The sequence below is a fragment of the Biomphalaria glabrata genome, chromosome 7 (assembly GCF_947242115.1).
Source record: "Biomphalaria glabrata chromosome 7, xgBioGlab47.1, whole genome shotgun sequence".
Lineage (NCBI taxonomy): Eukaryota > Metazoa > Mollusca > Gastropoda > Planorbidae > Biomphalaria > Biomphalaria glabrata.
In genome coordinates, this window is record NC_074717.1 from 23547647 (window position 1) to 23560793 (window position 13147).

General features: G+C 47.1%; 1 protein-coding gene across 4 annotated transcripts in view; it reads left to right on the forward strand.

Moving 5' to 3' along the window:
• Positions 1-13147, forward strand: part of LOC106072377 (guanine nucleotide-binding protein G(o) subunit alpha) — a 102566-nt gene that overhangs the window by 70462 nt on the left and 18957 nt on the right. For all 4 annotated transcript variants that reach the window (XM_056035710.1, XM_056035708.1, XM_056035709.1 and 1 more), the window contains one exon: positions 1298-1439. In XM_056035710.1, the coding sequence (XP_055891685.1) occupies positions 1298-1439 (142 nt within the window). The remainder of the gene's footprint in view (positions 1-1297; positions 1440-13147) is intronic.

The following is a 13147-nucleotide window of genomic DNA, read 5'->3' on the forward strand; positions in this document are numbered from 1 at the left end:
TTCTAAGCGCTGTTGCTTGCAACACAAACTAATTTTTATTTAGTTGGCAACAGGGATCTTTTAATATAGCGTCCTTGACATTGATATGAATCGACAATGTAACGTGAAAATCTCCAACTAAGGCCGTGGTGAACAAACTTAGCACGGAAAGCACGAATGTAACGTGAAAATCTCCAACTAAGGCCGTGGTGAACAAACTTAGCACGGAAAGCACGAATGTAACGTGAAAATCTCCAACTAAGGCCGTGGTGAACAAACTTAGCACGGAAAGCACGAATGTAACGGGTTAGGGCAAGCTCTACAACATTGTCTTGTCCAAAGAAAGTGTGGCCTTCATTTCGGTTACAAAGAAGTATCTGAAATGGAAGACTTTGCCACTGATAAATAAGACAAAGTTATTAGGACTAAAATTGTTCATGTAAAAATTTGGTTGTAATGTCTATAACATTTTTTACTTCTGCGACTCATCGGTACATATAACGTCATCTGCGTATTTATATATAGGTCGGGGTTACAAAGTTGCGAAAGTCTTCCATCAACATCTGACTTGAACACAGGGTCAGATTGACAGAAATATTAAAACTTCTCACCATAAGGACACTCGAGAGCGCCCACTGGTCGACCTTCTCTTTGTAGTAAAAGACGAGAACAAATCTGCAATAAGTTTATGAAACAACTGCAATAAATATTTTATACAACTACCTCTTTCTGCAATCAAACTCGATCTCATCTTCTAGGTACAGAAAATCTTATGAATACAATCTCATGTTCTGTGTACACAAAGATGAATACAATCTCATGTTCTACGTAGGCAGAGACGAAAATGAACACAATCTCATGTTCTATGTACACGAAAATGTACACAATCTCATGTTCTATGTACACAAAGATGAATACAATCTCATGTTCTACGTAGGCATAGACGAAAATGAACACAATCTCATGTTCTATGTACACAAAGATGAATACAATCTCATGTTCTACGTAGGCATAGACGAAAATGAACACAATCTCATGTTCTATGTACACGAAAATGTACACAATCTCAAGTTCTATGTACACGAAAATGTACACAATCTCATGTTCTATGTACATGACAATGAACACCTGATGTTCTAGTTACATGAAAATGAAAACAATCTCATGTTCTAGATACACGAATATGGAGGCATTATGTTTTTTCGCCTTGAAAAGAGGATTACTTCAAATGTCCTACTCAACTTATTCATCATCATTGATTCTTGTAAATAAAAAGTCATCACAAGTTTAATGACTATTAGTACTTTCTATTCTCCAGAATTATCCACGAAGGTGGCTTCACCAGCGAAGACAACAAACAATACAAGCCAGTGGTGTACAGCAACACCATTCAGTCATTGGTGGCCATCATCAGGGCTATGGGAACACTTAGCATACCTTTTGGGGATAATGAACGAGAGGTAAGTAACTGACTGACAACTACTATGGACAGACTAGGTAAATGGCTAAGGATTATTTCTGGGGAGGAGTACGTAACTGGCTAAGGATTATTACTGGGGAGGCGTAGGTAACTGGCTAAGGATTATTAGTGGGGAGGCGTAGGTAACTGGCTAAGGATTATTAGTGGGGAGGCGTAGATAACTGGCTAAGGATTATTACTGGGGAGGCGTAGGTAACTGGCTAAGGATTATTAGTGGGGAGGTGTAGATAACTGGCTAAGGATTATTACTGGGGAGGCGTAGGTAACTGGCTAAGGATTATTAGTGGGGAGGTGTAGGTTACTGGCTAAGGATTATTAGTGGATGTGTAGGTACCTGGCTAAGGATTATTAGTGGATGTGTAGGTAACTGGCTAAGGATTATTAGTGGGGAGGCGTAGATAACTGGCTAAGGATTATTAGTGGGGAGGTGTAGGTTACTGGCTAAGGATTATTAGTGGATGTGTAGGTAACTGGCTAAGGATTATTAGTGGATGTGTAGGTAACTGGCTAAGGATTATTAGTGGGGAGGCGTAGGTAACTGGCTAAGGATTATTACTGGGGAGGCGTAGGTAACTGGCTAAGGATTATTACTGGGGAGGCGTAGGTAACTGGCTAAGGATTATTAGTGGAGGCGTAGGCAACTGGCTAAGGATTATTAATGGATGCTTTGGTTACTGGCTAAGGATTATTAGTGGATGTGTAGGTAACTGGCTAAGGATTATTAGTGGATGTGTAGGTGTGACAAGTCAAAAACTCGCTGTCAGAGTCACTCTAAATTATCACAGCATTAATTATTATTTTTCCTTATTTATTTATTTTATTTTAATTATTTGTCCATCCTACCCCTAAATCATTCACCCGCGCCACCTTTTCCTCTCCAGGCTAGACTTAGTTGACCACCTTGGAGATAGCTAAGGCGCGTCCTTTCATTTATCTGCCCTTGATCGGGGAAAGGTAGACACACAATCTCTTTTGTCTTGCCCGCCGGATGTCTGAAGGACGGTCGCGGTTGATCCCACCTTGGTTTGAATGCAAGCTAATCCTTCTCCCCCCCCCATCTCTCACGTCTCTCTTTGATCTAAGAGATTACCCTGGTCAACGCACCGCGTGATACTCCAAGGTGCGGCTCAAGTCTACTCCACCCACGTGTAAGCTAATTCTTAGCCTAGGACGTTTCCTGTGTCCGCCCACATTTCCCAGGCATATATAAGTAGATTAAATAAAGTCAGACCCTCTTTCATTCTCATACGAGCTATCGAGTCTGGACTACTTCGCACATTCTTTCTCCTAGAGGAATACCTGGTGCCTCCCTCAGGTGTCTGCCTATTTATTTATCGGATCACTTACCTGCCTATTTGCCTACTGGCCTATCTATGTGCTTAGTGCTAACCAGCGCTGCACTTGCCTAGTTGCTATCAAGAATCACCTATTGCCTAGTTACTGGATCAACGATCCATTTACCTGCAGTTGTGCTTAGTGCTATTCAGCGCTGCATTTGCCTACTGAGATCTACCCAACTCTACTACTTGGCGCTATCGGCATTGCCCGCTTATTCGACAGCCCACCTGTCAAGCTATTAGGCGCGACGTCCCTATAGAGTCAGATCTGTGCGAGACGTCATAGCTACGCCAACCCTCTGCAACTCACTGGACATATCCTGTTACTCACACTGCCCACGGCAGATCAGCTCTGCCCGCAGCAACCTTGTGCCCACGGTATCCGGCCACCCGCCATACTGTGCCCACTACAGATACTAGAACTTGGGACTGAGACTCCACAAGAGCTATATCACCGGCGTCCCTCTACCCGCTAGAGCGCCACCTCCAGCTGCAGAACCTCAAGCCAGGACACAGCCAGCTGCGACATCAACAGGACAACCAGCTAAGTCAGAGGACAAAGTGACATACTCTCTTATTATGTGCAAGAGTGATGATTTAACATAGAATATACTAGAGATAAATGCAAACCCTCCCCCTTTTTATTATTATATGTATATTTATGTAAATAAATATCCTTTATTTTAACTTTTGTATCTATCTTTCATTGCTTTGTCTCGTTGCGTGTCTGCTCCCGATTCATATGCTGATAAGGGGGGGGTGTGATAGCATTAAAAATAATCATCCCCTAGACATAAAACGTGCCAAACACACGTCACATTTCCCCACCTGTCACATTTTGGCGAGCCCGTCCGTGGATTTAACCCATTAGTACAGCAGGCACGAACAGGCAGCAATAACTAAATTCCATTTCAATATTTTTTTTCTTAAAATATTTATAAGTATCATCACTTCGCATTATCAAGAGTGTCACTTTTGTCATATTTTATTTATTATTATTATTGCATTTCATGTGTAATATTTTCTTGCAGGAACTTTGTGATTAACGTAGGCAGACACCACACTCCTTTTGCACTCTTTCCTGTAACCAAGCACTCACTTTCACTAACCCACTTTCTTTATTTCTAGCTCAATCCCATTATCCATTCTATCTGCCCCTCCACCATCCTAAAACCTCTCATTACCCACCCCTCATCACTATGGCCAGCGGCACACGCTCGAAAGCGGACTCTGACATGAAGCAGAAATTAGCTGAATTGAAGGATTTCGCAGCCACCATATTTGACGATGAGGCAGAACGGAAAGAATACGTGAGAGCACAATTTGAGGCGTTGAGAAGACAGGAAGACGAAAAGGAAGAAAAAAGAAAGGAAGACGAAAAGGAAGAAAGAAGATTAGCAAGCGCAAGGGAGCATGAAATAGCTATGGAAAGGGAGAGAAGGGAAACAGAAACAGCTAAAGAAAGAGAAAGAAAGGAAGCTGAAATAGCTATTGCTAAAGAAAGAGAAAGAAAGGAAGCTGAAATAGCCATTGCTAAAGAAGTTACAGAGCGAGAAAGAGAGCAACAAATAACGGCGAGAGAAAAGATAGCCGCGGACAAAGAGAACGAGGCCGCCCGCCAGGCTTCTTCCGAGTCTCGCCCGGCTAGCCCAGCATCCTTTCAAAGTTCTTTGAACGGTCTACCCCACATGCCAATGGAGCACTTCGACGACAAGACAGAGAACATCGAAGTTTATCTTGTCCGTTTTGAGGAAGTAGCACGCTTTTACGGTCTGCCAGAGGAGAAATGGTGCTTCCGGCTATCCCAATGCCTCCGAGGCAAAGCCTACGAAGTTTACTCCAAACTTCCCTCCGGCCAGCGAGAAGATTACGCAGCCCTCAAGCAGGCGCTGCTGATCCAGTTCGAGCTGACTGCCGAGGCCTACCACAAAAAGTTCAGAAGTTCCCGCCTCGAACGCAGAGAGACCTACGGCAACCTCTGCGAAAGGCTGGACAAGTACCTTATCAGGTGGCACGCTCTCAGCCAATTGCCAGAGACTTTTGATGGCCTAGCATGCCTCGTACTCTCTGAGCAGCTGTTAGAATGCATGTCCCCAGAGGTCAGAGTTTATGTCAAGGAGCAACAAGCAACTGCACCCGCTGACATAGCTTCCGCCGCTGACCGGTACTTGAACGCCCGAAAGGACTTAAAAGGTAAAGCAACCGCGACAGACCAGCAAACAGAGCAACCAACTTCTCCTGCTCAATCCAACCTTGCTCCTAAAACTCCCCAGCATAACCAGGCACCAGGTCGGCAATCAACCCCTCATAGCCACCATAACCGCCCCAACCACCAGTCTCGCTATAACCAGGCTAACTACTCTCAGCGTGACTCACGTCATAGCGCGCGTGACAGTAGACCTACTCCACAACGGCAGCAGCAGGCCCCACGGACCCTATCTACGGTGACGCCAGTCTCTCAACCCTCCGCGATCGATCTTTCTGACCAACCGGAGGAGGACACATACTTCGTCTCCACGATGGCCGTGGCTCCTCAACCCACTGCCACTGAACTCGGCCAACCAGAACTCCCACCCGTGCCACCTCACCCCACCTCTTCTCCTCCGGGAGTAGAGAACATTCTGGCCAACGGTGTTGAAGTCTTGGGCCTTTACGACTCAGGCTGTTCGTTCGGCGCGGTTATAAATAGAACGCTGATTGACCCATCGGATCTCACTGGTGGAACAGTGACAATCCAGTCCATAGACCGTGGCACTCCTCCGCAGGTTCTACCTGTCGCGAGGGTACACGTGGAGTGCAGATACGTACATGGCACCATTGACGCCGCCGTCATGGACGCGCCGGTGTACGATTTCATTCTAGGCTCCAAATATGTCCCTCTTGGAGTAGTCAACAAGCCATACTTCTCTCTGCCCGTCGGTAGATCGACGAAGCAGAAACGTGGCAGCAACCAGCTGGTTGGAAGCCCTGGTCACCACGCTAACACGCTCAGTCCCGACTCATCAGCAAAGCTCAAACCACTCTGCCCTGGCATTGACACTGCTGGGAAGTCACGAGTTAAGTCGTACACCCGCGCTCGTGAGGATCTATTTGACCCAGGCTACTCAGCCACAATCATGCATCCTTCCTCTGACATTGACAGTGTCAGAATGCCCCGAGGTAAGATGAACCCTTGCTCTCGTGGACTCACTCCTTTTCATGGCTCCTCAGCCACCATTCCGAATCAGCCTCCCCCTGGCATTGATAGTGTCAGGAAGTCACGAGGTAAGCCGAACCCTCGCGCTCTTGAAAACACTTCTCACCATGGCTCCTCAGCCACCATGCGAAATCAACCCTCCCCTGGCATTGACCATGTCAGGAAGCCCCGACGTAAGCCAAATTATAGTACTCGTGGGGACGTTCTCAGGCAGAACTCCACATTCTTTATCAGGCCACTCTTCCCTGACATTGATCATGTCAGACGATACCGAGGTAAGCTGACTACTTACTCTCGTGAAGAAGCGCCTCACAGCGGCTTCGGAGGCAAGCCCCAACGAGCACACGTGCCTTGGGCACCCCGCCTAAGCCCCAATCACCCTCCCCAATCCGCCCCAGGAAGGAATTATTACTCACCCAATCGCCCAATCTACTCTCCCGAACAACCCCAAATGTTTCACCCAGGTGACTACGTTATCAGGGACGGAAAGTAGACCACGGACTGACTTGGACAGACTCTCCTCCTGGCATGGCTATCCCTTTATTTTCCCAGATTTTTTTTTCTAATGCTGTGATAACAACTGATCTTAAAGTTAGAGTGACATCAGTCTGCTCGCACTTTATGGATCTTTCTGCGATAGATCCATCTTGGCGGCGGCGTATGTGACAAGTCAAAAACTCGCTGTCAGAGTCACTCTAAATTATCACAGCATTAATTATTATTTTTCCTTATTTATTTATTTTATTTTAATTATTTGTCCATCCTACCCCTAAATCATTCACCCGCGCCACCTTTTCCTCTCCAGGCTAGACTTAGTTGACCACCTTGGAGATAGCTAAGGCGCGTCCTTTCATTTATCTGCCCTTGATCGGGGAAAGGTAGACACACAATCTCTTTTGTCTTGCCCGCCGGATGTCTGAAGGACGGTCGCGGTTGACCCCACCTTGGTTTGAATGCAAGCTAATCCTTCTCCCCCCCCCCCCCCCCATCTCTCACGTCTCTCTTTGATCTAAGAGATTACCCTGGTCAACGCACCGCGTGATACTCCAAGGTGCGGCTCAAGTCTACTCCACCCACGTGTAAGCTAATTCTTAGCCTAGGACGTTTCCTGTGTCCGCCCACATTTCCCAGGCATATATAAGTAGATTAAATAAAGTCAGACCCTCTTTCATTCTCATACGAGCTATCGAGTCTGGACTACTTCGCACATTCTTTCTCCTAGAGGAATACCTGGTGCCTCCCTCAGGTGTCTGCCTATTTATTTATCGGATCACTTACCTGCCTATTTGCCTACTGGCCTATCTATGTGCTTAGTGCTAACCAGCGCTGCACTTGCCTAGTTGCTATCAAGAATCACCTATTGCCTAGTTACTGGATCAACGATCCATTTACCTGCAGTTGTGCTTAGTGCTATTCAGCGCTGCATTTGCCTACTGAGATCTACCCAACTCTACTACTTGGCGCTATCGGCATTGCCCGCTTATTCGACAGCCCACCTGTCAAGCTATTAGGCGCGACGTCCCTATAGAGTCAGATCTGTGCGAGACGTCATAGCTACGCCAACCCTCTGCAACTCACTGGACATATCCTGTTACTCACACTGCCCACGGCAGATCAGCTCTGCCCGCAGCAACCTTGTGCCCACGGTATCCGGCCACCCGCCATACTGTGCCCACTACAGATACTAGAACTTGGGACTGAGACTCCACAAGAGCTATATCACCGGCGTCCCTCTACCCGCTAGAGCGCCACCTCCAGCTGCAGAACCTCAAGCCAGGACACAGCCAGCTGCGACATCAACAGGACAACCAGCTAAGTCAGAGGACAAAGTGACATACTCTCTTATTATGTGCAAGAGTGATGATTTAACATAGAATATACTAGAGATAAATGCAAACCCTCCCCCTTTTTATTATTATATGTATATTTATGTAAATAAATATCCTTTATTTTAACTTTTGTATCTATCTTTCATTGCTTTGTCTCGTTGCGTGTCTGCTCCCGATTCATATGCTGATAAGGGGGGGGTGTGATAGCATTAAAAATAATCATCCCCTAGACATAAAACGTGCCAAACACACGTCACATTTCCCCACCTGTCACATTTTGGCGAGCCCGTCCGTGGATTTAACCCATTAGTACAGCAGGCACGAACAGGCAGCAATAACTAAATTCCATTTCAATATTTTTTTTCTTAAAATATTTATAAGTATCATCACTTCGCATTATCAAGAGTGTCACTTTTGTCATATTTTATTTATTATTATTATTGCATTTCATGTGTAATATTTTCTTGCAGGAACTTTGTGATTAACGTAGGCAGACACCACACTCCTTTTGCACTCTTTCCTGTAACCAAGCACTCACTTTCACTAACCCACTTTCTTTATTTCTAGCTCAATCCCATTATCCATTCTATCTGCCCCTCCACCATCCTAAAACCTCTCATTACCCACCCCTCATCACTATGGCCAGCGGCACACGCTCGAAAGCGGACTCTGACATGAAGCAGAAATTAGCTGAATTGAAGGATTTCGCAGCCACCATATTTGACGATGAGGCAGAACGGAAAGAATACGTGAGAGCACAATTTGAGGCGTTGAGAAGACAGGAAGACGAAAAGGAAGAAAAAAGAAAGGAAGACGAAAAGGAAGAAAGAAGATTAGCAAGCGCAAGGGAGCATGAAATAGCTATGGAAAGGGAGAGAAGGGAAACAGAAACAGCTAAAGAAAGAGAAAGAAAGGAAGCTGAAATAGCTATTGCTAAAGAAAGAGAAAGAAAGGAAGCTGAAATAGCCATTGCTAAAGAAGTTACAGAGCGAGAAAGAGAGCAACAAATAACGGCGAGAGAAAAGATAGCCGCGGACAAAGAGAACGAGGCCGCCCGCCAGGCTTCTTCCGAGTCTCGCCCGGCTAGCCCAGCATCCTTTCAAAGTTCTTTGAACGGTCTACCCCACATGCCAATGGAGCACTTCGACGACAAGACAGAGAACATCGAAGTTTATCTTGTCCGTTTTGAGGAAGTAGCACGCTTTTACGGTCTGCCAGAGGAGAAATGGTGCTTCCGGCTATCCCAATGCCTCCGAGGCAAAGCCTACGAAGTTTACTCCAAACTTCCCTCCGGCCAGCGAGAAGATTACGCAGCCCTCAAGCAGGCGCTGCTGATCCAGTTCGAGCTGACTGCCGAGGCCTACCACAAAAAGTTCAGAAGTTCCCGCCTCGAACGCAGAGAGACCTACGGCAACCTCTGCGAAAGGCTGGACAAGTACCTTATCAGGTGGCACGCTCTCAGCCAATTGCCAGAGACTTTTGATGGCCTAGCATGCCTCGTACTCTCTGAGCAGCTGTTAGAATGCATGTCCCCAGAGGTCAGAGTTTATGTCAAGGAGCAACAAGCAACTGCACCCGCTGACATAGCTTCCGCCGCTGACCGGTACTTGAACGCCCGAAAGGACTTAAAAGGTAAAGCAACCGCGACAGACCAGCAAACAGAGCAACCAACTTCTCCTGCTCAATCCAACCTTGCTCCTAAAACTCCCCAGCATAACCAGGCACCAGGTCGGCAATCAACCCCTCATAGCCACCATAACCGCCCCAACCACCAGTCTCGCTATAACCAGGCTAACTACTCTCAGCGTGACTCACGTCATAGCGCGCGTGACAGTAGACCTACTCCACAACGGCAGCAGCAGGCCCCACGGACCCTATCTACGGTGACGCCAGTCTCTCAACCCTCCGCGATCGATCTTTCTGACCAACCGGAGGAGGACACATACTTCGTCTCCACGATGGCCGTGGCTCCTCAACCCACTGCCACTGAACTCGGCCAACCAGAACTCCCACCCGTGCCACCTCACCCCACCTCTTCTCCTCCGGGAGTAGAGAACATTCTGGCCAACGGTGTTGAAGTCTTGGGCCTTTACGACTCAGGCTGTTCGTTCGGCGCGGTTATAAATAGAACGCTGATTGACCCATCGGATCTCACTGGTGGAACAGTGACAATCCAGTCCATAGACCGTGGCACTCCTCCGCAGGTTCTACCTGTCGCGAGGGTACACGTGGAGTGCAGATACGTACATGGCACCATTGACGCCGCCGTCATGGACGCGCCGGTGTACGATTTCATTCTAGGCTCCAAATATGTCCCTCTTGGAGTAGTCAACAAGCCATACTTCTCTCTGCCCGTCGGTAGATCGACGAAGCAGAAACGTGGCAGCAACCAGCTGGTTGGAAGCCCTGGTCACCACGCTAACACGCTCAGTCCCGACTCATCAGCAAAGCTCAAACCACTCTGCCCTGGCATTGACACTGCTGGGAAGTCACGAGTTAAGTCGTACACCCGCGCTCGTGAGGATCTATTTGACCCAGGCTACTCAGCCACAATCATGCATCCTTCCTCTGACATTGACAGTGTCAGAATGCCCCGAGGTAAGATGAACCCTTGCTCTCGTGGACTCACTCCTTTTCATGGCTCCTCAGCCACCATTCCGAATCAGCCTCCCCCTGGCATTGATAGTGTCAGGAAGTCACGAGGTAAGCCGAACCCTCGCGCTCTTGAAAACACTTCTCACCATGGCTCCTCAGCCACCATGCGAAATCAACCCTCCCCTGGCATTGACCATGTCAGGAAGCCCCGACGTAAGCCAAATTATAGTACTCGTGGGGACGTTCTCAGGCAGAACTCCACATTCTTTATCAGGCCACTCTTCCCTGACATTGATCATGTCAGACGATACCGAGGTAAGCTGACTACTTACTCTCGTGAAGAAGCGCCTCACAGCGGCTTCGGAGGCAAGCCCCAACGAGCACACGTGCCTTGGGCACCCCGCCTAAGCCCCAATCACCCTCCCCAATCCGCCCCAGGAAGGAATTATTACTCACCCAATCGCCCAATCTACTCTCCCGAACAACCCCAAATGTTTCACCCAGGTGACTACGTTATCAGGGACGGAAAGTAGACCACGGACTGACTTGGACAGACTCTCCTCCTGGCATGGCTATCCCTTTATTTTCCCAGATTTTTTTTTCTAATGCTGTGATAACAACTGATCTTAAAGTTAGAGTGACATCAGTCTGCTCGCACTTTATGGATCTTTCTGCGATAGATCCATCTTGGCGGCGGCGTATGTGACAAGTCAAAAACTCGCTGTCAGAGTCACTCTAAATTATCACAGCATTAATTATTATTTTTCCTTATTTATTTATTTTATTTTAATTATTTGTCCATCCTACCCCTAAATCATTCACCCGCGCCACCTTTTCCTCTCCAGGCTAGACTTAGTTGACCACCTTGGAGATAGCTAAGGCGCGTCCTTTCATTTATCTGCCCTTGATCGGGGAAAGGTAGACACACAATCTCTTTTGTCTTGCCCGCCGGATGTCTGAAGGACGGTCGCGGTTGACCCCACCTTGGTTTGAATGCAAGCTAATCCTTCTCCCCCCCCCCCCCCCCCATCTCTCACGTCTCTCTTTGATCTAAGAGATTACCCTGGTCAACGCACCGCGTGATACTCCAAGGTGCGGCTCAAGTCTACTCCACCCACGTGTAAGCTAATTCTTAGCCTAGGACGTTTCCTGTGTCCGCCCACATTTCCCAGGCATATATAAGTAGATTAAATAAAGTCAGACCCTCTTTCATTCTCATACGAGCTATCGAGTCTGGACTACTTCGCACATTCTTTCTCCTAGAGGAATACCTGGTGCCTCCCTCAGGTGTCTGCCTATTTATTTATCGGATCACTTACCTGCCTATTTGCCTACTGGCCTATCTATGTGCTTAGTGCTAACCAGCGCTGCACTTGCCTAGTTGCTATCAAGAATCACCTATTGCCTAGTTACTGGATCAACGATCCATTTACCTGCAGTTGTGCTTAGTGCTATTCAGCGCTGCATTTGCCTACTGAGATCTACCCAACTCTACTACTTGGCGCTATCGGCATTGCCCGCTTATTCGACAGCCCACCTGTCAAGCTATTAGGCGCGACGTCCCTATAGAGTCAGATCTGTGCGAGACGTCATAGCTACGCCAACCCTCTGCAACTCACTGGACATATCCTGTTACTCACACTGCCCACGGCAGATCAGCTCTGCCCGCAGCAACCTTGTGCCCACGGTATCCGGCCACCCGCCATACTGTGCCCACTACAGATACTAGAACTTGGGACTGAGACTCCACAAGAGCTATATCACCGGCGTCCCTCTACCCGCTAGAGCGCCACCTCCAGCTGCAGAACCTCAAGCCAGGACACAGCCAGCTGCGACATCAACAGGACAACCAGCTAAGTCAGAGGACAAAGTGACATACTCTCTTATTATGTGCAAGAGTGATGATTTAACATAGAATATACTAGAGATAAATGCAAACCCTCCCCCTTTTTATTATTATATGTATATTTATGTAAATAAATATCCTTTATTTTAACTTTTGTATCTATCTTTCATTGCTTTGTCTCGTTGCGTGTCTGCTCCCGATTCATATGCTGATAAGTGGGGGGTGTGATAGCATTAAAAATAATCATCCCCTAGACATAAAACGTGCCAAACACACGTCACATTTCCCCACCTGTCACAGTAGGTAACTGGCTAAGGATTATTAGTGGAGGCGTAGGCAACTGGCTAAGGATTATTAGTGGATGTGTAGGTAACTGGCTAAGGATTATTAGTGGATGCTTAGGTTACTGGCTAAGGATTATTAGTGGATGTGTAGGTAACTGGCGAAGGATTATTAGTAGATGCGTAGGTAACTGGCTAATGGTTATTAGTGGGGAGGTGTAGGTAACTAGCTAAGGATTATTAATGGAGGTGTAGGTACCTGGCTAAGGATTATTAATGGAGGTGTGGGTAACTGGCTAAGGATTATTAATGGAGGTGTAGGTAACTGGCTAAGGATTATTAGTGGGGAGGTGTAGGTAACTGGCTAAGGATTATTAGTGGGGAGGTGTAGGTACCTGGCTAAGGATTAGTAATGGAGGTGTAGGTACCTGGCTAAGGATTATTAATGGAGGTGTAGGTACCTGGCTAAGGATTAGTAATGGAGGTGTAGGTAACTGGCTAAGGATTATTAATGGAGGTGTAGGTACCTGGCTAAGGATTATTAATGGAGGTGTAGGTACCTGGCTAAGGATTAGTAATGGAGGTGTAGGTATCTGGCTAAGGA